The sequence below is a fragment of the Dreissena polymorpha genome, chromosome 2 (assembly GCF_020536995.1).
Source record: "Dreissena polymorpha isolate Duluth1 chromosome 2, UMN_Dpol_1.0, whole genome shotgun sequence".
In the NCBI taxonomy this organism is placed as follows: Eukaryota; Metazoa; Mollusca; class Bivalvia; order Myida; family Dreissenidae; genus Dreissena; species Dreissena polymorpha.
In genome coordinates, this window is record NC_068356.1 from 44,782,554 (window position 1) to 44,807,964 (window position 25,411).

Genomic DNA, 25,411 nt, shown 5'->3' on the forward strand with positions numbered 1-25,411 from the left:
TACATTAACTTCTTCCTTTCTACACGGATTTACTTCATATTGATACTGAACCTCTCATATGACAATACGGTCAATCTCAACTATGCATGGCCCAATTAACAACCCTGGGGCACCCCGCCCACATAGACAACCCCTACCCAAAATTGCCTTTTACTATAATTTCTTCATTTCTACACCGATTCACTTCAAATTGATACTGAACCTCTCTTATGACAATACGGTCAATCTCAACTATGCATGGCCCCATTACCAACCCTGGGGCGCCCAGCCCACATAGACCACACCCACATAGACCACACCCACATAGACCACACCCACCCAAAATTGCATTTTATAATAATTTCTTCATTTCTACACCGATTCACTTCAAATTGATACTGAACTTCCCTTATGACAATACAGTCAATCTCAGCTATGCATGTCCCCATTACCAACCCTGGGGCGCTCTGCCCACATAGACCACACCCACCCAAAATTGCCTTTTACTATGACTTCTTTATTTCTACACCGGTTCACTTCTAATTGGTACTGAACTTCTCTTATGTCAATACGGTCAATCTCAACTATGCATAGCCCCATTACCAACCCTGGGGCGCCCCTGGGTTAAATATGCGAGGTGGGGATACGCGTCGGCCTCTGCCACGCCATTTCTAGTTTAAGATTAGTGTCTGCATTCTGCACAGGCTAATAAGGGATGACGCTTAGACTGGATTTTCGCTAAGAAGAGACTTTTAAAAAAAAACACCTGATTACCCTGTGTGGATTGCACAGGCTAATTTGGAATAACACTTTACGCACATGCATTAAGCACCCTTTTCTGAGAGCAAGGCTCAACTGTAAAATACATCACTAAAATGTGTCCTAACTCTTACTGTTGATGGGTATATAAGCTTCTAACTCTTTATTCAGCATTGCATCAGAGTGGCTGGTCTTTTTTCAGGTCGTCCAATGATAAGATTGGCCAGCTTCAGGTAGCGTTAGGGGAGAGAAAGGCTGCATTCAACTCTCTTGCTTCCAAGTAGGTCAAATCTGTTGATGATGGTAAATTGTATTTTGACTTCAATTGTTCTTCTTTTATCAAGTCAGTAGAGTTATCAGCCATCGTTAAATGATTTAAAAAAAGCCTCTTCCTAGGAAAAACTTCGTTAAATGCAGAGACTTACTGTAAACAAAAATCACATACAAGTGTAAAGTATTGTCACTGATTTGCCTGTGCGGACTGCAATTGGCATGACACTTAAGGCACATGCATTAAGCCCTGTTTTCCTTCAATGAGGCTCAAATATTGTGGCATTTTGGTTCATTTGAAAATGTAAAGATATATCACTGTGAATTTGCAATACTGTTAAATATAAGGGTCTTTTTGTGTAACCTTCAACCTTTTGAACAAATAATGCAGAATTGAGCAGTGATAAGATCTTTAAAAAATATTTTTGGAAGATATATCAGCTGATCATAGGTTACTTTATGAGTGTGCCTGAATAGTTGTCCCAGACTAGCCTGTGCAGTCCATACAGGCAAATGAGGGATGGCACTTTCAGCTGTTGTGCAATTTTTTGTTCTTGGTGAAAAATACGGACCATTATAAGCCTGTATTGACTGTCCAAACATGCTAATCTGGAACAAAAATTTACCCCCATACATTAATCCCTTTTGTCCCAGAGCGGGGCATATATAGGTTTCATCTGCTCAATATCATAGCCATGCCTATTGTAAGTGCTCATTTATTCATATGCTTAGACTTGCGATGACTGAGTCAGAACTGGCGCTGGCGGAACAAAAGTGTAACGACTACAGCGTGATCATCACTCGACTGAAACATGAACTTTCCGACTCTTCTTCTGTCCATCAGGGCGACATACGCAGGGAGAGAGAGGTGAGGAGCAGGTTTTAATTATATAGCTTTAAACTCCTTTTATTGTTGAAAGATTTCATCACAATCTTGTTCTGGGATAACTGGGCTTAATGCATTTGCGTAAAGTGTTGTCTGTATTAAGCCCCGTTTTCCCAGAGCCAGGCTATATTTTTAATGTCACAAATATTAGTTTTAAGGTATTATTTTTTGCGCTTGACTGCATCGAAAGCCTTTGGCTTATTACTTGAGTGTGTTTACTGGGTAGAACCAGTATGTGATGTCTTAAAGAGAAGATCTTGAGACCGCGTGGGGATTGAACCGAGTTGACACTATGTTTAGTACTCTACTGTGATCTCAGTATAAACATTCTATAAAGCATGTGATAACTTAGTGTCGTGACCAGATACTATTGAGGATTAATTGTATTTAATGATTTCCGGTGTTTTATTGAGAAATATCAGTGAATAAAAAATGATAATTTGCTGTTTCAAACATTGAAAATTATAGATAAGTGTCATATCTTCATTATTTATGCGTAATTCTCCAGTTAAAATACAAAAATACTCATTTATAAAAATAAAATAACAAGAAAATTTGTTGGATTCATTGGAATATCGACTTAAATTGACTCATCATAGACAAAATTCTTTGATCAATCATAAATTAAAAACGATATGCCACCAAATCCAACAAATATCCTCTATATAAATATGATTTAAATTAAATTTTATGGAATATACATAATACTGAAGTCAGCACATTTTGTGGTTGGGAGTCGAAACATTTGGGTTGGAGAGTGAAGAGTTTTGGTTGTCCATATTGTCCATAGGCATTTTTGGCATTATATGAGGATTAATTTCAATGTTTACTGTACTGACATTGTGACAAAGTGTGCTTCATTTTATCCAAAAATAGGCAAATAAAGCAATATGAAGTAATTGTCATCCATTACAATGAACTGTTGGTTTTTGTGTTAAAGTTATTTATTTCTTTTAATTGTCAATTTTGAACACTAAGAATATAATCAATTTAATTTATATTACCTATTGTTTATGTGTAAGGTCTAAGTTTTGGCTGATGTGGACTTGTAATTCTTTTGCAGGATCGAGCAAACACAGAAATGAAGCTGCTTAAAGAACTCTCAGAGGCCAATGAGAGAAACATAAGCTTTGAAACAAAGGTACACATTTCCTTATTTACCTTGCTCTTTAATATAACTGTATCATAAGTATAAAAAATTGTCAATTAATATCAAAATGTCAAGAAATCGTCTAAGTACAACCTCTATTTCTCTCCTGCCTTTGTGTACACTTATACTTTCATAACACTAACAATAACTTCAACCCCGTTTCACTTAACCAGCTTTGAAAGTCAAACAACTTGTGTGCACCATTGAAAGTTCTTCACTTAATTAAAATATGGTAAAAATCAATTCTCAGTGCCTATTAAGTGCATTTAATTTATTTCTGGAAACTATCAATTTGTGTCAGTTAATAGCATTTAATCCTTTTGTCTATAAATTTAAAAAGTGGGCGTGATTTATAGAATTTTCTGAAGTAATTAAGTAACATGCTCACTAAATCCGACGTATTGAGCCTCGTTGTGGGAAAACTAGGCTAAACTAAAGTGTCACCCAGATTCGTGTGTGCAGTCTGCCCAGGGCCATCAGGGACGACAATATGCACTATAAGAATTTTTCGTATTAATAAAGTCTCTTCTTAACAAAAATCCAGTTAGGGCGGAAAATGTCATCCCTGATTTGCCTTTGTGGACTACACAGGCTTATGTGTGGCCACACTTTACGCACATGAACAAGGCTCTACATGTATTCATGCCTACATGTAGGTGGAGGACTTGGAGCGTAAATGTCGTCAGCAGACGGAGCAGATGTTCGCCTTCAAGGAGCAGACGACGTCCCTGCAGGCCGAGATCAAGGTGAAAGGATCACAGTATGAAGGTATAGGGATTAGCTGTCTCTCAGAGGACCAAAGCAGTTGCACAATTAATTGATTCATGATAAGTTTAGTTAAAGACTATTATTTAAGCTCAATTGCTCTGAAAACTTAAAGCTTATTGAGACAATCTTGTGTTCATTTTCTGGGTAAAAACAGTACTTGATTTCTTGAATAGAATGCTTCTGGAGTGGTGATAAAACTGAGGCCATATAAGCCTCTTCATGCAAAAATTGTTCTCATTCTATACGCCACCAGGGTAGCTCCACTCTCTTATTCCATACGCCACCAGGGTAGCTCCACTCTGTCCTTTAAAGAGACCATGAAGCCTTTCATGACTTTATAGTGCACAGGATAACTCCTGATCAGGCTAGGCTGGTCTGGAGCTTAACTGGCATATGGCGTAAGACCCATGTTACAATGCGGCCCCATATCAACTATTAAATGACTACCTATTGTATTAGTTTATGTTACTCAGTATAAGACATCACAAACATTTATAATGTTTACTATATGAAGTTAGAAATGAAGTACTCATTTGTTACAATGCTGTGAGATTATTCTTAAAGGTTATGTATAGAAACGTCTTTATTTGTTTGTGTGTCTGTTTCTGTTGTTGTGATATTGATGACATTTCCATTTTTTAGAACGCTTACAGAGTGAAAGAAGTAGAAACAAGGATGCCCTGCATGAAGCAGAACAGATTAGACAGAAGGAGGTAGTGACAAACATATAAATGAGCGGTGCTCTGGGAAAATAGGGCTTCATGCATGTTCAAGTGTCGTCCCAGATTAGCCTGTGCAGTCTGCACAGTCTGTTCAGGCTTATCAGGGACAAAACATTCTGCTTTTTGATATTGTTTGTTTAAAGTAAATCTCTTCTTAATTGTTCATGATGATTGGGCAAAAATTGTGACTTCTAGAGTGTTTACAAGGTTTCTGTATAGCCAAATAAGGAAAACTGCCAACTGGCGGCCATGTTTTTCAATGGATCGGAACCACTTTTGAACTCAACCAAGATATCCTAAAGACAAACATTTTGACAAAGTTACATGAAGATTGGGCATGAAATGTGACTTCTACAGTGTTTACAAGGTTTTTCTTTTTTTTTTACCTAGTGACCTAGTTTTTGATCCGGCACAACCCAGTTTCAAACTCGGCCGAGATTTCATTGGGACAAAGCTTCTGACAAAGTTTCATGAAGATGGGACAAGAAATGTGGCCTGTAGAGTGTTTACAAGCAAATGTTAACGGACAGACGGACGGACAAAGACCGGTCACAAAAGCTCACCTGAGCAATCAGGTGAGCTAAAAATTCTTCACTGTTTTCTTTGAAATAAGTCCTAAATGGTTTTCTTACAGTTAAGACGCTCATGTTATTTTATGCAATTTTCATGCAACATGATTATTGTACTTTCTGCTGACAGTGAAATTGGCTTAAAGAGTTCTGAATTTAATTCTCAAAATAAATGTTATTTGGACTTAATCTGTGGAGATGTTGGCAAAAGGTATCAGTTGTCAGCCTTGCACAAAAGTTTAGGGAGATTTGATGAATTTATAAATAGTTTTAATAAACACTATAAACTGAATGTGGCTGGTACATCTTTTTACCTATTAAATGTATCAATTCTATCTAGTCATTTGCTAGTGAATTAATAAATACCTATTGCCACAAGCCTGTAACGGTAATCATTTAAATGCATAACTATTCAAGAAAACATGACAGCCATGTTTGACACATGTAATTCTTACTCATTTCAGAAAAAGTGAACTAAAATGCATTTATAAATAACAAAAGCTGACGGCGAGTTGTTTGTCAGATTTCAAGAGAAAATATTGTTTTCTGTCTGAAAAGACCCCCAAAATCACTGAATTCGTGTCCATCATAACAATAAGTATAGACAAACAGATCAGAGGGTTTAACTTTAAGTTCGCTTTAATATGTTTAAATCCCAAACTAACACTTAAATTGTATTTTGCTTGTTCCTCCTACTGGTAAACAGATAGCATTAATGTTTTAAATGTCTGTCCATAATTCAAGTTAATACGCGTAGTTATCATTAATTTGAAGGAAAAAAGTTTGAAAACATAAAGATAACATAAAGAAGGTGTTAGTGTTGCTAATGAATTTGATATATATTAAGGCTAAGTGAAATAAATTTAGCTTCAGATCCAACATTCTTGTATAGATGTTTCTAAAGAACCAATTAAACCATGTTAAACCTTTAACAGCTAAAAAAAACAGAACATTAAATAGTTACTTACCTTGTCAATCAACAAATAGTCTATTTTCACTAAAAGTCTAAATTGGTCTTCATCTTATAAAGGAATTTCTCAAAACTATTATTATAAAATTATTGTTATAAAATATGGACATACACAATAATATATGATAAGTATTTATTGTCCCCTACCGGTTTCACCGGAGGGGACTTATGGTTTGCGCTCTGTGTGTCCGTCGGACTGTGAGTCTGTCACACTTTTCTGGATCCTGCGATAACTTTAAAAGTTCTTTATATTTTTTCATGAAACTTGAAACATGGATAGATGGCAATATGGACATTATGCACGTCATTTCATTTTGTTCCTACGTCAAAAATTCTGGTTGCTATGGCAACAAATCGACTAGAAATACTGCTGAAAATGGTGGTTATCTGGATCCTGGGATAACTTTAAAAGTTCTTCATATTTCTTCATGAAACTTGAAACATGGATAGATGGCAATATGGACATTATGAACGTCATTTCATTTTGTTCCTATGTCAAAAATTCTGATTGCTATGGCAACAACAACACAAAATTCTGACAATGCTGGAATTTCTGACAATGGTGGAGCCTGTAGGGGACCATATTGCTTGACAATAGTCTTGTTTATTATTTGATTTATCATTTATAACTAATATAATTAAATTTAAATAATGAAAAAAGACTTATAACCTGTCAGATGTCTAAATATGAATAGCTTGACTATATAACTCTTTTTTACTCCTTTGAAATGGTATAATATAGTGAAAATCATTTTATTTCTATCAAAAGGGATTTTTGTCACTGTGACCTTGACCTTTGACCTAGTGACCTGAAAATCAATAGGGGTCATCTGCGAGTCATGATCAATGTACCTATGAAGTGTCATGATCCTAGGCAAAAGCCTTCTTGAGTTATCATCCGAAAATCATTTTACTATTTCGGGTCACCGTGACCTTGACCTTTGACCTTGTGACCTCAAAATCAATAGGGGTCATCTGCAAGTCATGATCAATCTACTTATGAAGTTTCATGATCCTAGGTGTATGCGTTCTTGAGTTATCATCCGAAAACCATTTTACTATTTCGGGTCACCGTGACCTTGACCATTGACCTATTGACCTCAAAATCAATAGGGGTCATCTGCGGGTCATGATCAATCTACCCAAGAAGTTTCATGATCCTAGGCGTATGCGTTCTTGAGTTATCATCCGGAAACCATTGTACTATTTCGGGTCACCGTGACCTTGACCTTTGACCTAGTGACCTCAAAATTAATAGGAATCATCTGCGAGTCATGATCAATCTACCCATGAAGTTTCATGATCCTAGGCGTATGCGTTCTTGAGTTATCATCCGGAAACCATTTTACTATTTCGGGTCACCGTGACCTTGACCTTTGACCTAGTGACCTCAAAATCAATAGGGGTCATCTGCGAGTCATGATCAATCTTCCCATGAAGTTTCATGATCCTAGGCGTATGCGTTCTTGAGTTATCATCCAGAAACCACCTGGTGGACGGACAGACCGACAGACAGACCGACATGAGCAAAGCAATATACCACCTCTTCCGCGAAGGGGGGCATAAAAATCAGAACATTTAAGAGTTACTTCCCTTGTCAATCAAGCAAACAATTAATATTTTTACTTTATTCTAAAATTGTCATTTTCTTATAAGAGAATTTTCTCAAAACTTAATACATTAATAAAATATTTGTATGTTTTTTAAAATGATATAAGAAAAATACCTCTTTACAAGTTATGTGATTAAATATTAATGACTGAAATAATTAAATTTCCATAATAAAAAGACTAATAACATGACCAATGTCTAAATATGGATAAAGTGACTATATAAACCACTTCTACTCCATGCAATACTGCCTGAATGACCTTCGGTGGTCCGAAGTGCAGTGTAGAGGAGACAACTCCAAACCTGTAGGTGATATAGTATCCCACAGTGGTCCGATTCCACCTTTCAGGTGATGTTATATCGCATTTTGAGAAAAAAAGCTTGTTTCTTAAAAAGGCGGTTATAATGATAAAATTGGACTTCCTAGATATTTCTGACACAGTTGGATATATTAATTTTCAGATATTAATTTTCTGAAACAGCTCTGGTTTTAAGGACTTACTACGAATGCTCTAAGCCGAAAACTTAGTCTCAACTCAAGAATGCTGGCAACATTGGTTAAATATATATGATTGAACTTGTGAATATTCATTCTTTGTTTGCTAGGATAGCTGTACTAGATGTTTCTAAAAACTGGCCCCTGTCTATAGATTGCGAGGCTGAAATCCGAGGCAGAGGAGACAGAGAAGGTTCTAAGGGAAAGAATCCAGCGTCTAGAGTTGTCTCGTCTACAGCTAGAGGAGGAGTTATCCCTCATGAAGACGATGAGTATGACAGATCGACTGCAGGCTGAGGAGAACGTGAACATCGCACGACAGAAAGTAAAACTTGAGGAGGTAGGGATTTACAAGTCATGGAATAGCTTTCATTATGAGCCGCCTTTTTGGTAAATGGGCTTAATGGATGTGCATTAAGTTTTTCAGCCCAGATAAGCGTGAACAGTTTGCTTAGGCTTATCAGGGACAACACTTTACGCCTAAACAAGAGTTTTATTTCGAAAAGACTTTGTGTAAACGGAAAATTGCAAAAAAGCTAAAAGTGTCGTACCTGATTGGCCTGTGCAGACTGCACAGGCTTATCTAGAATAATACTTTATGCACATGCTTGAAGCCAGTTTTCGCAGAACAACGCTCAATTATAAAAATGGAATAAAAAGTATTGTTCAATTCCTTATTTTCGGGGGATGGCAATGTGTCTTATTCAGTTACATCACATTTACCAATTTTTACTAATGCGTAAACTGATTCTCATTTGTTGAATCAAAAATGCATAATTAAATGCAATTTTGTGCTAAGAGCACATACCAACAGTCATTAACCCATTATTTTGCCCTGTTAAATGACCTCAAACACATTGATTATCCTTAAAAGACTGTTTCATTTGTGAAGTGTTAAAAAAAAATATATCCCATAAATGCGAAAGGCAAGTGTACAAAGATTGCTAATTACCACTTAATTAAGACTTTCATAGAAGGTGCTATGACTTTCTATATGGTAAACTTGCACAGGCTAATCTGGAACGACACTTCACGCACATGTATAAAGCCCAAATTTCCAGAACGAGGCTCAAATTAATTCTGGTTCCCTGTTTCAGGACTGCCCCTTTTATTTTGGTTCCCTGTTTTCAGGAGAGTCGTTTCAAGGCTCTGGAAGAGAAGTTACGGTTGGCTCAGATCTCCAAGGATGAGCTACAGAGTCGTCACAACCAGCAGCAGTCGCACATCACCGAACTCTCGTCTAAAAATAGCTCTCTCACGCTGGAGGTTGAGACGTACAAACGCAGGATAGAGGAGCTTAGTGAGGTAGGCATTAGCTGGGATTTTAACTTTTTGTATATTTTATGTGTCAAAAAGTGTTTTCTTTCAAATTGTATAATGTTTAATTATTTTATTTAAGTTATTTAACGGTACATCATGTGGGGAACATGTTGAATTAATGTTTTGTTTAAGTACTGTTGGTATAATTATGGATTATAGGATACATGTTTATATGGTTTCATATTCTGATTAACTGAATTAAATAACAAAAAACTAATGTAAGTGGATTATGTGTAAATTTGTACTAAAAAAATTGAAAGGTTTACTTTACTAGCAGTACCGTTAAATACTCAATACAACAAACAAGGGTTTCCCTCATATTCATGTTGAACTACTAGCAGTACCGTTAAATACTGAATACAACAAACAAGGGTTTCCCTCATATTCATGTTGAACTTAAACATTAAAAATACAGTTTAAAAGTTCTTCATATTTTTCATGAAACTTGAAACATGGATAGATGTTAATATGGAGATTATGCACGTCATTTCATTTTGTTCCTAAGTCAAGAATTCAGGTTGCTATGGCAACAAATAGACTAGAAATATTGCTGAAAATAGTGGAAAATAGTGGATCCTGCGATATCTTTAAAAGTTCTTTATATTTTTTCATGAAACTTGAAACATGGATAGATAGCAATGTTGAGATTATGCACGTCATTTCATTTTGTTCCTAAGTCAAGAATTCTGGTTGCTATGGCAACATATTGACATAAAAATATTGCTGAAAATGGTGGAGTTTCACCGGTAGGGGACTTTGTTGCTAGGCAATAGACTTTGTTTGTTAATTGAATTGAAAGCGCTAAGGACGCTTGAGTTCTTACTTCTAGGACCTCTCTTGACTCTGTTTCCTGGGATGAACCATTACTTGGTGTCTTGAAGTCTTAAGACTAATCTTGAAATTGCTGCCTTATTGAGATTCAAACTGTGGACCTCTATAGAGTTGCAAGGCCAATTTTATAACCACAACACAATTAGCCCAGCATCTTGCGAAAATTGGTCTTATGCTGCATGCCAGCATAGCCGAAGACTAGCCTGCACAGTTACACATATTGGTCAAAAGCTACCCTGTCAACTTAAGTGACCACAAAACCTTGCCTGAATTTCATGCAAAAAATGGTCTTATGACATATGCACCCAGGAGCTATCGTGTTCGCATAAGACCCATATTCGCATGACGTGGGGCATTTATTACTTGGTTTTGTAAAGGTACCGATCTGTAATTTAAATAAGACATTAGCTCTTATATATCGAACCCTCAACTTACAGGAGGTGAACAAGAAGAACATGTACACGATGCAGGAGGTGGGAAAGGTGAAGATTGATCTGCAGTCTGTACAGACCAAACTGGACAGCGAGAAGTCTGTACAGAAGGAGCTCAGAGACAAACTGGCAGAGGCGGACACTAAACTCTCTGGTAGTACTTGTATAAGGCTTTCAGCTATGAATTGAGCTTTGCTATGGAAAACTGGGCTTATTGCATGTGTATTAATTGTCATCCCAGATGAGGCTAATCAGGGACAACACTTTCCACCTGAACGTGCTATTCACTAAGAAAAGACTTCCTTTAACAAAACATACCACAAATGTCACTATGCCACCATCTGTCAAACTAATATTTTCAAAGGATGTTAATTTATTTTCACATCTTGATTAAACACAAATAATTTGCAAGATAAAAACACTGTGAATGTGTCTGTTAACTATTAATTCCTTAAAGACTAACTCCCTGTTTGTGCCTATGTTGTTCACAGAGCAGCTGATGAAGCACCGTGAGCTTCTGGACAGCAAGGAGAGGGAGATCTCCCACCTGGCTGAGAGGTTGCGCGCACGGGAGGGGGAGCTAGCCCGGGCACGCGAGGAAGAGATACAGCGGGCGCAGATCTTGCAGAACGCAGTCATGACATACGTGAGCAAGGTTCCGGGCAGCCCCAGTAGATGAGAGCAAACTGATGGGGCGATGGGCTGTGGTGTATTGGGTGATAAACAATTGCAAAAAGAAGTTTATTTGCTGATATACAATGATGAAACGCTACAGAGTGATGAACAACATAGTGTGGGAAGTTTTTAATCGAAATTTATCGGTTTTGTAATCATTAAGTGGACAGGTTTTTACTTAGCTTTACTAGCTTCACACTGCATGATATATATTTACGCAAAAATGATGAGATAAGTTTACATCCATACATGATTGATGCCCAAATCATGTGCTCTATCCAATCATTTATTGAATTTAAAAATCATTTGGTGTGTGCCTGAATGTGCAGAATGATCCAATCCCACAGCAAACAAAATATTCCAACAAAACTTAGCGTCCATGAAGTATTTGTGTCAACTATATTTGTATCGTGTCAACTATATTTGTATCCACTATATGTTCTTTCTTGTTGTATAATCATTTTATTGCGCTGCAGAAAGTTTTAGATTACTTCATGTTTTATCAACTCTTTGAAATGTGTATCTGAAGCAGTCTAACTGCAAATATGTCAATTGATCTTATATGGATAAAGCTGCGGTTCTGTCATTTTGCCTTAAAAACAATTATTTACCCTTTTACAAAAAGTTTATTCCTCTATAACTCACAGAAAATTTTCACCAAACAATATCCTTTCTTTGACAATTATGATTGATGTTTTGTAGTTCTTTAGAGAAAATGTGATTATCTGGTTGATGTAATTACGTGTATTTAGAATGTTGGCTTTGCCTGACTCACATAATCACATTTTAACTGTAGTTGAAATTTTAATTCATGTGCTGTTTGTTTAAACATGCGAGGGAAATCCCTAAATTGCTTGCCATTATGACTTAAAGATGCATCAGTTTCCGTGTTAACAGTGTGTGATTGCCAGGAGGCCATGATTATGCTTACATCTGCATTAGTTGTACAAGCATACAGTCTCAGTTTGATCTGTGATAATTTTACATATTAACTTATTTGTATTTTTAGCCGGTTTTCAATTCAACGCCAACAACGCTTTGTGTTGTACTTTATTGTTTTATTGTAAAATGTCATATATAGTATATGAAATATTGTTACATGTAATTTTCTGTACAATGAATAGGTATTTCTTTCAGCAAAATCAGCATAGCTTAAATATGCATTAGACATGTAGCACTATTTTAAATAAAAAATAAAATTATTTAATAGATATATACCATTCTTTTCTACATGATTTGAGTCCACCCACCCAAGGACAGCCTGTAAAAGTTCATCTTACAACTTGTCAGTCAGATTATCAGTCATGCTGGATTTCAAAGTGAAGTCTGGGATTCCAAATTGTAGATTACACTTTGTAAACACTCGTCAGAGTCAACCCAGAAAAAAAAGACGTTTGGTAAAAGAACAATAACCTTAATATGTGACATTTCTTTGATATTCATGGAAAATATTCCATCTAGTTGTAAACTGTATGACAAAACAAGCGCCAGATTGCTTATTAAAAACAGACATTAATTACCAAGATAACAATAATTATTTGCCTTTTCGTCCAGATCTCTAAAGATATTTTGAACCATTGCTTGGAATCCTTCATTCATAATACTGCATGTACCTGATTTTTTTATCCCAAAACCAATGCCAGAATGATTATAGGAATGAGGCATCTGAGCCTCGCTCTGTGAAAACAGTGCTACCAACGCATATGCATCAAGGATTGTCCCAGATTAGCTTGTGCGGACGCCACTTTCCAGTTTATGGAAATTTTGTTCAAATTCTCTTCTAAATGGAAATCTAGTATTGGCAAAAAGTGTTGTTCCTGATTTGCTTGTGTGGACTGCACAGGCTACTCTGGAAGACACTTTAGGAACATGCATTTAAATACCAGATCTGTAACGAGATTTTGTACTTCTGCTTCTAATTCTTCATTCATAATTCTCCATGTTCCCTGCGACCCTCAAGGTTATTGTCAAGGTCAAAGCACTGAGGTGAACTCTTGTAGGGCCCAGCATCCTCCAGGACCCCCCAGGGGGCACAGATCCAGGGATCAGAGGTCAGGTTCTGCCATAACAACAGTTGACCTTTCAACTCCTGAAAGATGTCCTGGTATTTGTCATCCGGGTGATTGACAAGGTTTTTTCTCTCCATGGGGTCATTCAGAATGTCAAAGAGCTCCCATGACGCCCTGTAGTAATATTCACTCAATGTTTTAAACCAGTGGGTCGGCTCTCCAGCTCGAGTTCTGTTCAGAATATCTTGAAATGAATCAGAAATGAAGAAGTCCTGGTCAATACCATATGGCATTTTAAAATTCAGATTATGAATTAACTTGTATTGCCTGTTACGGATGACACGCATTGGGTAGTACATTGTAACCTCATGGAGGTTATGACTGGCATACACTGTGTCAAAACCAGTCTTGGGTTCAATATCTAGGACAGGAAGTAGAGATTTGCCAGTGGGTTGGACTGGTTTGTTGTTGACTGTGTAAGTTGGATATGAAATGTTGAACCAGTCTAGAACGGTTGGAGTGATATCCACATGACTGACCAATGCATCACTGACCTGCAAAAAAGTTGTGGAAATGATGTCCGTAACAATTTGACTATTTTTGATTCCTTAAATAAAAAAAATATTTTTGCAACTAAAACTGAATGCATAAAATACAAAATAAACCACCACATAAATGCTTAGAAATAATAGATAAACTCATGGATACCAATTAATAATGTTAAAAACGTTTATGATATTTAACATATTTGGTGTCATCTCAATACCATTATCACTGCCATATTCCACATTCACAAGTGTTAAAGTAGTGTTTGATAAAAAAAATGTGTGCAAACACAACTCAATCAAAGGATAAGGACTTATTTTCAGGTAATGCATATTAAAAAGTGATGATTTATTGGTGTCCATTCTAAAAAAATGTTACAGTTTTTGACTATTATCTCTGACAATACATATCAGGTTTTCTGTTTCACAAAAAACATAAATAAAGCCATACAACTACTATTTAATTTCTTTCACTCTTGAATAGAACTCAACTTGAAGTCCCAGTGAGAGTGTAATGTACAAAGTTTTATAAAAAACTATCATAGACTAAAAAAAATATCAACTTGAGCATAGTTCTAAAACAATGTAGGGGAGTGTTGAATTGTTAAACTTGAAAACTAGGAATTTCACGCTTCAATAGGGAGAGACTGTCAGGTTCAAATCAATATACAGTGTATGTATGAAAATGAGACAGAAGCAAATAATAACTTCAAACAATTGCGAATTTTAATGATCACAATCAAACCTGACTGAATGAAATATTGTGCATACAAGTAAATTGTCGTCTAATACCACCCCATGCCAGCCAATTTTAAATTCTGAGACACAGTTACTTATAATGAACATCTTTAATTCAGATTCATATCCAATATTGACTAGCTGCTGGGTAGGAAACCGGCCATGGCAGAAAACTGCCAGCTTGTGACTGGAACTTTGTACCACCTGTTCCATAGGCAGAGGCCCTAACTAGATCCCTGACCCACGAGACAAAAATAGAATCACTAACCTGCCCTTGCCTCTTGATGTGGAACGGTGAATACAGCAAAAATGGTTCTGCCATACCAGAATCATACAGATTAGTTCGTCCATTGATGAATGGAATGCCGTTGTCTGAAGAGAACAGCACAAGAGTGTCGTCTGCATGCCCTGACTGCTCCAGCTCCTCTAGCATGAGACCCACTCCTGGGGAGAACCAGTAGAACATTTGAGCCGTGCTCTGGGAAAATGGGGCTTAATGCATGTGCTTAAAGTGTCCTCCCAGATTTGCAAGTGCAGGCTGATCAGGAACAACATTTTCGGCTTTAGACTTGATGTCTGTTTAAAAGAGACTTTCTAAAAACGAAAAAATCATAAAAGCAGAAAACATAGTCACTGATTAGCCTGTATGGTGTGTTTTGCAAAAATCCAGTTAAGGCTGAAAGTGTTGTCCTAATTAGCCTGGGCAGACTGGCTTATCTGAGACGACACTACGCACATGCATTAAGCCCAGATTTCCAAAAACAAGACTCAAATCATTGCATTGACAAACCTTGGTCCAGATCACTAACCTTGGTCCAGTCTACTAATGGTGGTGTACTGCTTGGCAATATCCAGTCTGGCTGCGGGTGTGTCCTGCACAAAGTAGGGCACCTCGACCTCTGAGGGGTTATAGGTCACTGGTTCCCAGTCAGGGATGGTACCCATGCCCGGTTCCCCGTTCCCAAACATCTCACAGAAGGTACCGTACTTGGGATTCTCGTGGCCACAACGATGAGGGTCATGGAAACCGATGTACAGGAAAAATGGCCTGCATGGTGGGAAACATTCTATATTTGAGTCGTGCTCTGGGAAAATGGGGCTTAATGCAAGTGCATAAAGTAATGCCACAGATAAGCCTGTTCAGTCTGCACAAGCTTATAAGGGACGACATGTTCTGCATTTATGGTACTTCCCGTTTAAAGGAAATCTCTTCTTAGCTAAAATCCAGTTAAGTCAGAGAGTGTTGTCACTGATTAGCCTGTGCAGACAGTACAGGACAACATGCATAAAGACTTGTTTTCCCTCAGCAAAGCTCACATTTATTTTAACAAGGCATGTACATTGTACATGTATACTTAATTTTCTGACAAAAAAATTCAAAATTGTTGGTTTCACGGGTGCCTTTTCTAAATGCATAATACTGTCTAAGTGGAAAGTGCAATTGGTACAGGCTAATAAGGGATGACAATTTACTCGCATCCATAAAGCCGCTGTTTTTCCAAGTTTGCCAGTCCATAAGATTTGATCAAAATGGAGATATCTTGATTACCATTGTTTTCATATAGATCTATATTGGCTGTCACAAACTAGAGGTGGAAATCTTATAAAATTCTCTTTTTAACAGATGCATTCTGTAATATTGTCTATATCTTAATCTGTTATATCAAATTATATTGTAAGTTTATGTTTTCATGTTATTTATATCAGAGATTTCAAATGTGATATTCACAGCTCAAGCAGTTAAATACAATCGAAAATTAGCAGCAATATTGCTCACTGATTCCCTGTAAGAACTGTCACTTGGTTCCTGGTCAAATACTGTTCGTGAAACAAGATATAGAAAAAGTTTTTAAAAAAGACTAAACAAATGCCATCATTTTTTCTTCTGTGCATGCTTAAGCTGAGCAAAGTTGAAGAACTTTATTAAGTACTACAGTAAATAGATTATTAGACCAGGAAACAACACAATTTCAATGATATATAATGTCTATGTATCCCTTTACCACTTAGATACGTATTTTGACGCATTTGTCATCACTTACAAAATTACATTTAATTAAAAACCTTTCTTACTAAATTCAACTTTTAGAGGCTTCATTTCCAACCCTTAGTTACTTATGAGCAGCAAACAGCATTAAACCTGAACAGCCTGCGAGTTACTCGCAGGCTGTTCTGGTTTTATGCTGGTTGCAAAAGCCATTTTCCATTTGCTTCTTATGGGGGGAAAGGGGTATTTCTCACCTGGAGTCGTTAGCCTGGAGGAATTTCCTCACGAGGTTCCTCATGTATGAGATGTTCCTGCCCACCTGGAGAATGGAGTGCTGTTCCTCGGTCATCTCGTAGTCAAACGGGTACACTTCCTCGGGGCCAACATGCTTCTTGCCAACTATTCCTGAAATCAGTTTAAAAAACAATTAACTTGTATGTTTTTATCTATTGAGTTAATCTGTTCTAATACACTCAAACGTACTTCTAATAAAATGCTTTCTATAATGCTATTTTCTCGAAGTACATGTATTTACTTGTAATTTTGCCTGTTGTTGTTTGAGAAAATTTTCACAAAGTTTTATACAAATCATTCATCCAAAAAAGTATTCTTTATTTTATTAGGAATATTTCAGTTTAAGTGTATTTGAGTGTATTGTCATTTCAACTGTCCTTATATTGTCAGTTAACAAATCTTTACTTTATCTGTTCAACTGTCCCAAAATTGTCAATAAAACAATCATTTTACTTTCATTTCAATTGCCCTTCAAGTTGCAAGTTCAATATTCTTGATGCTGTCAGATAAACATTGTCTATAAAATGTTTAAATATAGTTATCTTGGCAATTAAACTGACTTTATTTTTTCAACGCAACATATCTAAAATTAACAATTTCCAAGTTAAAATGCCAAACATTCACAATGGCGTTCTTGTGCCATAGTTTTACCTGTTCTAATATTGTGGTCCTGCAGGATCTTGGGCAGACTTTGTACCTCGTCAAAGCTTGTGAAGTGATGGTAGCCCTGGTATAGCCCATACATGCCATTCTGGTGCTGGGGCAAACCTGTCAGCACCACCGAGCTGCAGGGAAAAATTGAGCCTCGCTCTGGGAAAACTGGGCTTAATGCATGTTCATAAAGTGTCATCACAAATGAGCCTGTCCATCTACACAGGCTTATCAGGGACAACAATGTCCACTTTAAAAGAAGTCTTGTCTTAATTATCAAAATGCCTGTTTAAGCAGAAAGTGAAGTATAAGATTGGCCTGTATGGATTGCACAGGCTACTCTGGGACATGCGTTAAGCCCAGTTTTCCCAGAATGAGGATCTAGACATCTCAAACGTTGACTGGTATTTGCCTTTGGCACAAAATCTGCTAAACAAGTATTGGCCTACATTTAATTGGTAAACAATAGAACAAAATATGGTTGCATTATTAAAATAATTTGAACATGTTTCAATCTCTGGACACAGAAGGTAAAGGGGGACCAATATGTACCTCTACTGCTTCATTTATGTCGAAAGTTGATATTTCTATGTGTGTCATTGCTCACAAGCTAGAATCCTCAGATATATTCATAATATTTTTATTGTACATTTCAGTTTGTTCAGATCCCAACAAGACAATGTAAACACATTATCTGAAAAAAGATATGTAAGGACCCTAGGTATATTTTACACATTTCTATAGTAAAAAGAACAATAATGCAATTGAAACACTAATTTGTCATGGGTCCAATTTCTTCAAATAATTCCTTGATCATTCTAACTTAAATGGACTTGTACACAGTTTGATAAATTGACAAAATTGAAAAAACAGGTTTTAGATTTGCATTTTTTTACAGTTATGTTATTTGAGAGGGAAAAATCATGCTCAAAAACGTCCATTGTATGAATCATTTCATGATTTAAAAACCTGAAATTTTTTAAGCGTTACACTAAGGCAAAACAAATGAATAATTTTGAGAGGTTTGTTTTTATTGTTTCATTTTGTGACATCACATGGTTTGCTTATATGAAGTATAAAATACATAGAGAACTGTATCAGTGGTCAAGTGGTTTCAGCACTAGACTTTAAGTAAAAAGGGTCAGTGGTTCAAGCCCAGGTATGGGTGTTCTGATGTTCATTTATCAATTTAAAGCATTCAATGACAAATATCAAAACATGCCAAAATCTGTTAACAAGTTCCTTTAATGAATAGCTTATGTCAACTTTTGTTATTTTGTAACTTTAAACGCCCTTTATGGAAAATATAAAAAAAACATTGTTATTATATAATCCAGGCCCGTACCCAGGTCTTGGGCCCAGGGGCCCGGGCCCCCCCCAGCTGGCTGTCGAACTATGATTTTTTTTTAATAATCGGCCCACTGCAATTTTTTCTCTCGTGCAAGGGCCCACAGTATACTTTCCCTCAAAACAACAGAGCAGCTATGTTTTATTGTCCCTGATAAACAAGGGGATTAACGCTCGCCAATCGAGATAAGCCTCTAGGCAATGTTTTCTTTTGCCTTGTACACACATACCCGATCAGTCCCCCATCGTGATCATGAATGCTTCATCTATCGATGGTTGATGTAACATGTATTTTGATACGTGCAGCGAATGGAAGCAACTGCTACAGGAGTTCGTAGACTATGGTCTGATAATTGCCAACGCATGTTTTTTTCTTCTTTGAGAAGGCCCTAGACGTATTTTTCCCTTCTAAAAGTTTTTTTTTAAACCTTTCATTGGGAATGTTTAGGTCCCAATATATACTTTTTGCATTGAGAATAGGGCCCTGAATTTGAACCGGAACAAAAACACTGACAAAGGTATTAAAACTGAGTATTTATAATTTTTGAAAAGAAATCACTGAAAAAGACTACGATGAGATAGTTAACATGTTTGTTTAAAAGAAAAACAGATTCATAAATTTGCCGAGACAAGGTCTTTTAAAAAAAATCAGATTTAAAAAAACCTGTGACGTTATTGATTTGTGAAAAAAAATGGTGGAAGCAATTTGAGAGTTGATGTGGATAATTGTCAGTTTAAACCTGTAAGTTTCGGAAATCTAAAGTTTTTAATATTGTTGTGAATTCAAACCAATGTTTTAAGTTTAAGACTTCCGAAATGTGCTGATTTACTTGTTATATTCCATTAATTCATATCACAAAATACGTTTTTTATAAGCATGAAAATTCACCTTGCAAAGTGCCAAATTAAAAAAAGTATATATATAGGGAGGGAGGACCCCTCCCAAACCCTCCCCTGGTTGGGTCCCCCCCAGTAAAAAAAATCCTGGGTACGGCCCTGTATTCCTTGTTCTTGGAAAATGGGTTTAATGCCTGTGCTTTTAGAGCCATTCCAAATCAGCCAATGCTTCACAGGCTATTTAGGGATGACACTTTCCGCCTTTATGGAACTTTACTTTTAAAGGCAGTTTCTTCTAACCAAAAATCCAGTCTATGCGGAAAGTGTTGTTCCAGATTAGCCTGTGCAATCCAGGATTATGCACATGCATTAAGCCCAGTTATCCCATAATGAGGCTAGTACAATGTATACAAACCGGCTGGGTGAACAACTGCTGACCGATGTGAAGGCATTCCTGAAGATTAGACTTCGCTCTCCCAGTTTGTCCAGATTTGGTGTTTTACACACACTATTGTTGTATACTTTTGTCTCAAATCCTGCATCATCCGCTGAATGAAAAGTCCACAGAAAGTGTCAAAAAATAAATTATACTGGAGTAAAACATTATGCCTATATAACATCTGCATAAAAATTGCCACAATGTGCCTTTTATATGTTGTATAAGCTGAGTGAATGATACATGGGGACAGTGAGACAAGTGTAAGAGGGACAGTGAGACAAGTGTGAGAGGGACAGTGAGACAAGTGTGAAAGGGACAGTGAGACGAGTGTGAGAGGGACAGTGAGACAAGTGTGATAGGGACAGTGAGACAAGTGTGACAGGGACAGTTAGACAAGTGTGACAGGGACAATGAGACAAGTGTGAGAGGGATGGTGAGACAAGTGTGAGAGGAACAGTGAGACAAATGTAAGAGGGACAGTGAGACAAGTGTGATAGGGACAGTGAGACAAGTGTGAGGGACAGTGGGACAAATGTGAGAGGGACAGTTAGACAAGTGTGACAGGGACAATGAGACAAGTGTGAGAGGGATGGTGAGACAAGTGTGAGAGGAACAGTGAGACAAGTGTGAGAGGGACAGTGAGACAAGTGTGAGAGGGACAGTGAGACAAGTGTGAGAGAGACAGTGAGACAAATGTGAGAGGGACAGTGAGACAAGTGTGAGAGGGAAAGTGAGGCATGTGTGAGAGGGACAGTTAGACAAGTGTGAGAGGGACAGTGAGACAAGTGTGAGAGGGACAGTGAGACAAGTGTGATAGAGACAGTTAGACAAGTGTTAGAGGGACATTGAAACAAGTGTGAGAGCTAGACATGTGAGACAAGTGTGAGAGGGACAGTGAGACAAGTGTGATAGGGACAGTGAGACAAGTGTGAGGGACAGTGAGCCAAATGTGAGAGGGACAGTGAGACAAGTGTGAGAGGGACAGTGAGTCAAGTGTGAGAGGGACAGTGAGACAAGTGTGAGAGGAACAGTGAGACAAGTGTGAGAGAGACAGTGAGGCAATTGTAAGACAGACAGTGAGACAAGTGTGAGAGGGACAGTGAAACAAGTGTGCGAGGGACAGTGAGACAAGTGTGAGAGAGACAGTGAGACAAGTGTAAGAGGGACAGTGAGACAATTGTGAGAGGGACAGTGAGACAAATGTGAGAGGGACAGTGAGACAAGTGTGAGAGGGACAGTGAGACAAGTGTAAGAGAGACAGTGAGACAAGTGTGAGAGTGACAGTACAACAAAGTGTGAGAGAGACAGTGAGACAAGTGTGAGAGGGACAGTGAGACAAGCGTGAGAGGGACAGTGAGACAACTGTGAGAGGGACAGTGAGACAAGTGTGATAGGGACAGTGAGACAAGTGTGAGAGGGACAGTGAGACAAGTGTGAGAGGGACAGAGAGACAGTGATACAAGTGTGAGAGGGACAGTGAGACAAGTATGAGAGGGACAGTAAGACAAGTGTGAGAGAGACAGTGAGACAACTGTTAGAGGGACAGTGAGACAAGCGTGAGAGAGACAGCGAGACAAGTGTAAGAGGGTCAGTGAGACAAGTGTGAGAGTGACATTACAACAAAGTGTGAGAGAGAACTTTAGACAAGTGTGAGAGGGACAGTGAGACAAGTGTGCGAGGGACAGTGAGACAAGTGTGAGAGGGACAGTGAGACAAGTGTGAGAGGGACAGTGATACAAGTGTGAGAGGGACAGTGACACAAGTCAAAAGTTAGACATGTGAGACAGTAAGGCAGATATAGATATGACATGTGTGAAGTTGAGACAGGTGAAGTAGTTAGACAGTGAGCATGTGGTACGTTCAAGTTTGAGACATGACAAAATATCGATTTTTTTCTCAATTAGATCTTTTCATTTTGGAACAGTCTGAATGATGATACCATTTTTTTCGAAAGAATGTGAACAATTTCAAAAACTGACTGAACAAGGAAAATTGGAACACTAAAAAATGTGTACCACCCTGTCATGCACACTTTGAAATTAATTTGTACTATTATAAGTTGATACAAAACCTACAAGAAGAAAACCATCAGATGAGACAAGATAGCTTAACCGCTTAAATTATGGTCTTTAAAAGGCTTTGATCCAACTAGGTATGGGTCGGAATGCGACAAGTGTTCCAGTTAGGCAGTATAAACAGATCTGAGAGTGGTCGATTCAGTTTTGAGAACATAAAATATTAAAAGCGGCCAATACGTAATTTTGTAGAGTGCATATGAATATTATTATTATTGAAATTATTGTGTATGCAAAGCGACATTTAAAGTTATGGGTTCATAAGCTAGTTTAGAGTGTATCTTGCAAAAAGTTGCATACAAAAACACCTGATAATCCAAAGACCTATAGAGTATAGGTCTTTGGATAATCATAACTAAAGGAAACAAAGTTTCTTACCAAGCAAAACAAGCACATTCTTCGATTCTGCCCCTGCTAGAAAATAGCAAAGAAAAACAATACTCAACAGTGTCAAGTAATCCTTCATCTTCGTTAGTTGCAATGACTAAAACGAAACTCAAGTGGAATATCCTAAACCACTTTCAACCATTTGTGAGATGTAATGTTTACATAGACACCGTGTCATTCTTATCACATGACTCTATCACATGACCATGGACTTTCAATATGTAACAACAAGTAAGTTTGGTTCTTTTTTTAAGTTCTGTATTACGCTGTATTATTAGTTGAATTCGCGATTGGAGTGTATAAACTTATCTTATGTAATTGTTAGTCGTGATTAGTACCAACATTCATAAAAAGCAATATCTTTATACAATTTTATTTGTTTGATAAAGAAAAGCATCATAGGACATAGCACTTTTTAATGCCTAAAGTGGCTGATATTAAAAATGGTTCAGGTTCATTGAAAAACATTGTCACTAAAGGCGAGGAGGTTTTCCTTGTATGGCTAAAGTAAAACCTTGTTATATTTCAGCTAGATTGAACTCTACCGGTACGCAATTGTTTACCACTATCGACAAAGCGGGGGTTGGGGGCGGTAGCCCCCGATACTAAGGAAATATATATGATAAAAAGGATTATTAGGTGTTGCGTTAGTTGTTATGTGTTGGGTGTTAAGGGTTAGGGTTAGGGTACGCTGTTTGATGTTAAGTGTTGCGTACCGGTAAAGTTCAACCACCTGGTGGACGGATCGACAGACCGACCGACAGACCGACCGACATGAGCAAAGCAATATACCACCTCTTCTTCGAAGGGGGGCATAATTATACTGGAGTAAAACAGTATGCCTATAAAACATCTGCATAAAAATTGCCTCAATGTGCCTTTTATATGTTGTGTAAGCAGAGTGAATGATACAGGGGAAAGTGAGACAAGTGTTAGAGGGACAGTGAGACAAGTGTGAGAGGGACAGTGAGACAAGTGTGAGAGGGACAGTGAGACAAGTGTGAGAGGGACAGTGAGACAAGTGTGAGAGGGACAGTGAGACAATTGTGAGAGGGACAGTGAGACAAGTGTGAGAGGGACAATAAGACAAGTAGATTGAACTCTTACCGGTACGCAATTGTTTACCGCTATCGACAAAGCGGGGGTTGGGGGCGGTAGCCCCCGATACTAAGGAAATATATATGATAAAAAGGATTATTAGGTGTTGCGTTAGTTGTTATGTGTTAGGTGTTAAGGGTTAGGGTTAGGGTACGCTGTTTGATGTTAAGTGTTGCGTACCGGTAAAGTTCAATTGTCCCTATATTTCTTTTTGACATATAAATTGTCCAATATTCATGAAACTTGGTCATAACATTTGTTCCATATAAATCTCAGCTGAGTTCAAAATTGGGCACCTGAGGTCAAAAACTTGGTTACTCGCTCAGCAAGGGTTCTGGTCCACTGAAAAATATGGCTCCCCAGAGGACAGTGTAGTTAATCAGGGTTTTTTTTGGCCCGATTTTATAGCCGAAATTCGGCTATGTTCCCAATCCCAAAAAGTATACTTTTTTCCCAAAATGTGGCAAAAAATTCCCAATTTCCAAAAAAAAATAATTTTTTTTTTTTTTTTTAGAAAGAAGTCTTATGCATATTTTATCTCAATTTCAATTCAATTACATCTAACAAAGTATTATATGATTATAAAGAGTTATATCAAATTTAGTATTTCCCTAATCAGTGGACTTTTCATGTGGAAATAAAGGCCAATGAATTTATTTTCCCAATTTCATGAAAATGCCGATAGAATTCCCAATTCCAAAGCCATGGGCTATCTTCCCAAAAAGTGGAAAAAAAACCTGCAGTTTTCCCTATATGGCTAAAGTGAAATATTGTTAACTCTCAAGTAGTATGTGCATATGCTCCTAATTACTTTTTCAACTGAGAATTGTAAAATGATTATAATAATATATATTTTATAAGCACAATAACTTAACAGAATTTTCATCATCTCATCTTTGCCTAAGGTTCAGTCTGGCTTCCTGTAGGTATCTCGGTTCTGGGCTAGTCTATCAAGCTGCCCCAACATTTTCCCATCTGCTTAGCAACTGAATCCAGGTCGCAGCGCCGACGTTTCTAGGCGGCCCTCTCCTCCTTTTCCATTGGGGGTTCCAGGTGAGAGATTGCCCTGACATATTGGATGCAGGCTTGTGAATGGTGTGGCCTATCCATCTCTGAAGGATGTATTCTTCAACAGGCTGCTACATTGTCCTTCTCCATAATTGTTTGTCTGGCAAGCAAATCTTGATGATCTTTCTTAGGCACTTGTTGATGAAGACTTGGATTTTTTTATTGTGGTGATATTGGTACTCAAGGTATCTGCTCCATACAGTAGTACTAGCTTGAAAATGGAATGGAAGAGATTAATCTTGGTGGTGATGCCAATTGCACTAGAAGGCTGCTCTTGCTTTACCGAAGCAGGTTTTGATGTCTGCATCCGTATCTCCATGGTTGTCCAGAAATAGGTGCATTTGTCCATCTCCTCCAGCTTCTGGCCTTGGTTTGTGATGGATGTGTCGTTGGATGCGGTTTTCTTGAACACCTTGCTCTTCACTCTGTTGATGGTGAGGCCCAGTCTAGATAATCTGTCCGCTACCATGTTGGTACTTATGCTGTTTGTCATTTTTAT

At 37.5% G+C, this 25,411-nt stretch overlaps 3 protein-coding genes across 7 annotated transcripts in view; 2 read left to right on the forward strand and 1 right to left on the reverse strand.

Annotated features, from left to right (window-relative positions):
* The window catches only part of LOC127866872 (leucine-rich repeat-containing protein 45-like), a 25,756-nt gene extending 13,104 nt beyond the window's left edge, over positions 1–12,652 (forward strand). For all 5 annotated transcript variants that reach the window (XM_052407697.1, XM_052407699.1, XM_052407696.1 and 2 more), the window contains exons 10-18: positions 941–1,018; positions 1,741–1,876; positions 2,958–3,035; positions 3,701–3,812; positions 4,455–4,525; positions 8,335–8,520; positions 9,312–9,485; positions 10,769–10,916; positions 11,254–12,652. In XM_052407697.1, the coding sequence (XP_052263657.1) occupies positions 941–1,018; positions 1,741–1,876; positions 2,958–3,035; positions 3,701–3,812; positions 4,455–4,525; positions 8,335–8,520; positions 9,312–9,485; positions 10,769–10,916; positions 11,254–11,441 (1,171 nt within the window). In that variant the 3' untranslated portion in view covers positions 11,442–12,652. The remainder of the gene's footprint in view (positions 1–940; positions 1,019–1,740; positions 1,877–2,957; positions 3,036–3,700; positions 3,813–4,454; positions 4,526–8,334; positions 8,521–9,311; positions 9,486–10,768; positions 10,917–11,253) is intronic.
* On the reverse strand, positions 12,475–22,923 carry LOC127866874 (N-sulphoglucosamine sulphohydrolase-like). Its single transcript, XM_052407701.1, has 7 exons — positions 22,738–22,923; positions 20,261–20,393; positions 17,662–17,795; positions 16,971–17,121; positions 15,539–15,777; positions 14,998–15,173; positions 12,475–14,000 (listed from the first exon to the last, which is right to left on the reverse strand). Exons 1-7 carry the CDS (start codon positions 22,823–22,825, stop codon positions 13,365–13,367), a joined length of 1,557 nt encoding a protein of 518 aa, XP_052263661.1. The 5' UTR covers positions 22,826–22,923; the 3' UTR covers positions 12,475–13,364.
* Positions 22,917–25,411, forward strand: part of LOC127866871 (sodium-independent sulfate anion transporter-like) — an 87,714-nt gene continuing 85,219 nt past the window's right edge. Inside the window, exon 1 of the mRNA XM_052407694.1 lies at positions 22,917–22,977. The gene's annotated coding sequence lies outside the window, so the exon portion shown is untranslated. The remainder of the gene's footprint in view (positions 22,978–25,411) is intronic.

Bases quoted from the DNA above. Each gene is read 5' to 3' on its own strand.
- LOC127866874 (XM_052407701.1), bottom strand. From the start codon at position 22,825: ATGAAGGATTACTTGACACTGTTGAGTATTGTTTTTCTTTGCTATTTT. The intron at 20,394-22,737 runs GTAAGAAACTTT...CTTTTCATTCAG, and splicing joins GAATGTGCTTGTTTTGCTTG to CGGATGATGCAGGATTTGAG. The intron at 15,174-15,538 runs GTTAGTGATCTG...GGTTCTCCCCAG, and splicing joins CATTAGTAGACTGGACCAAG to GAGTGGGTCTCATGCTAGAG.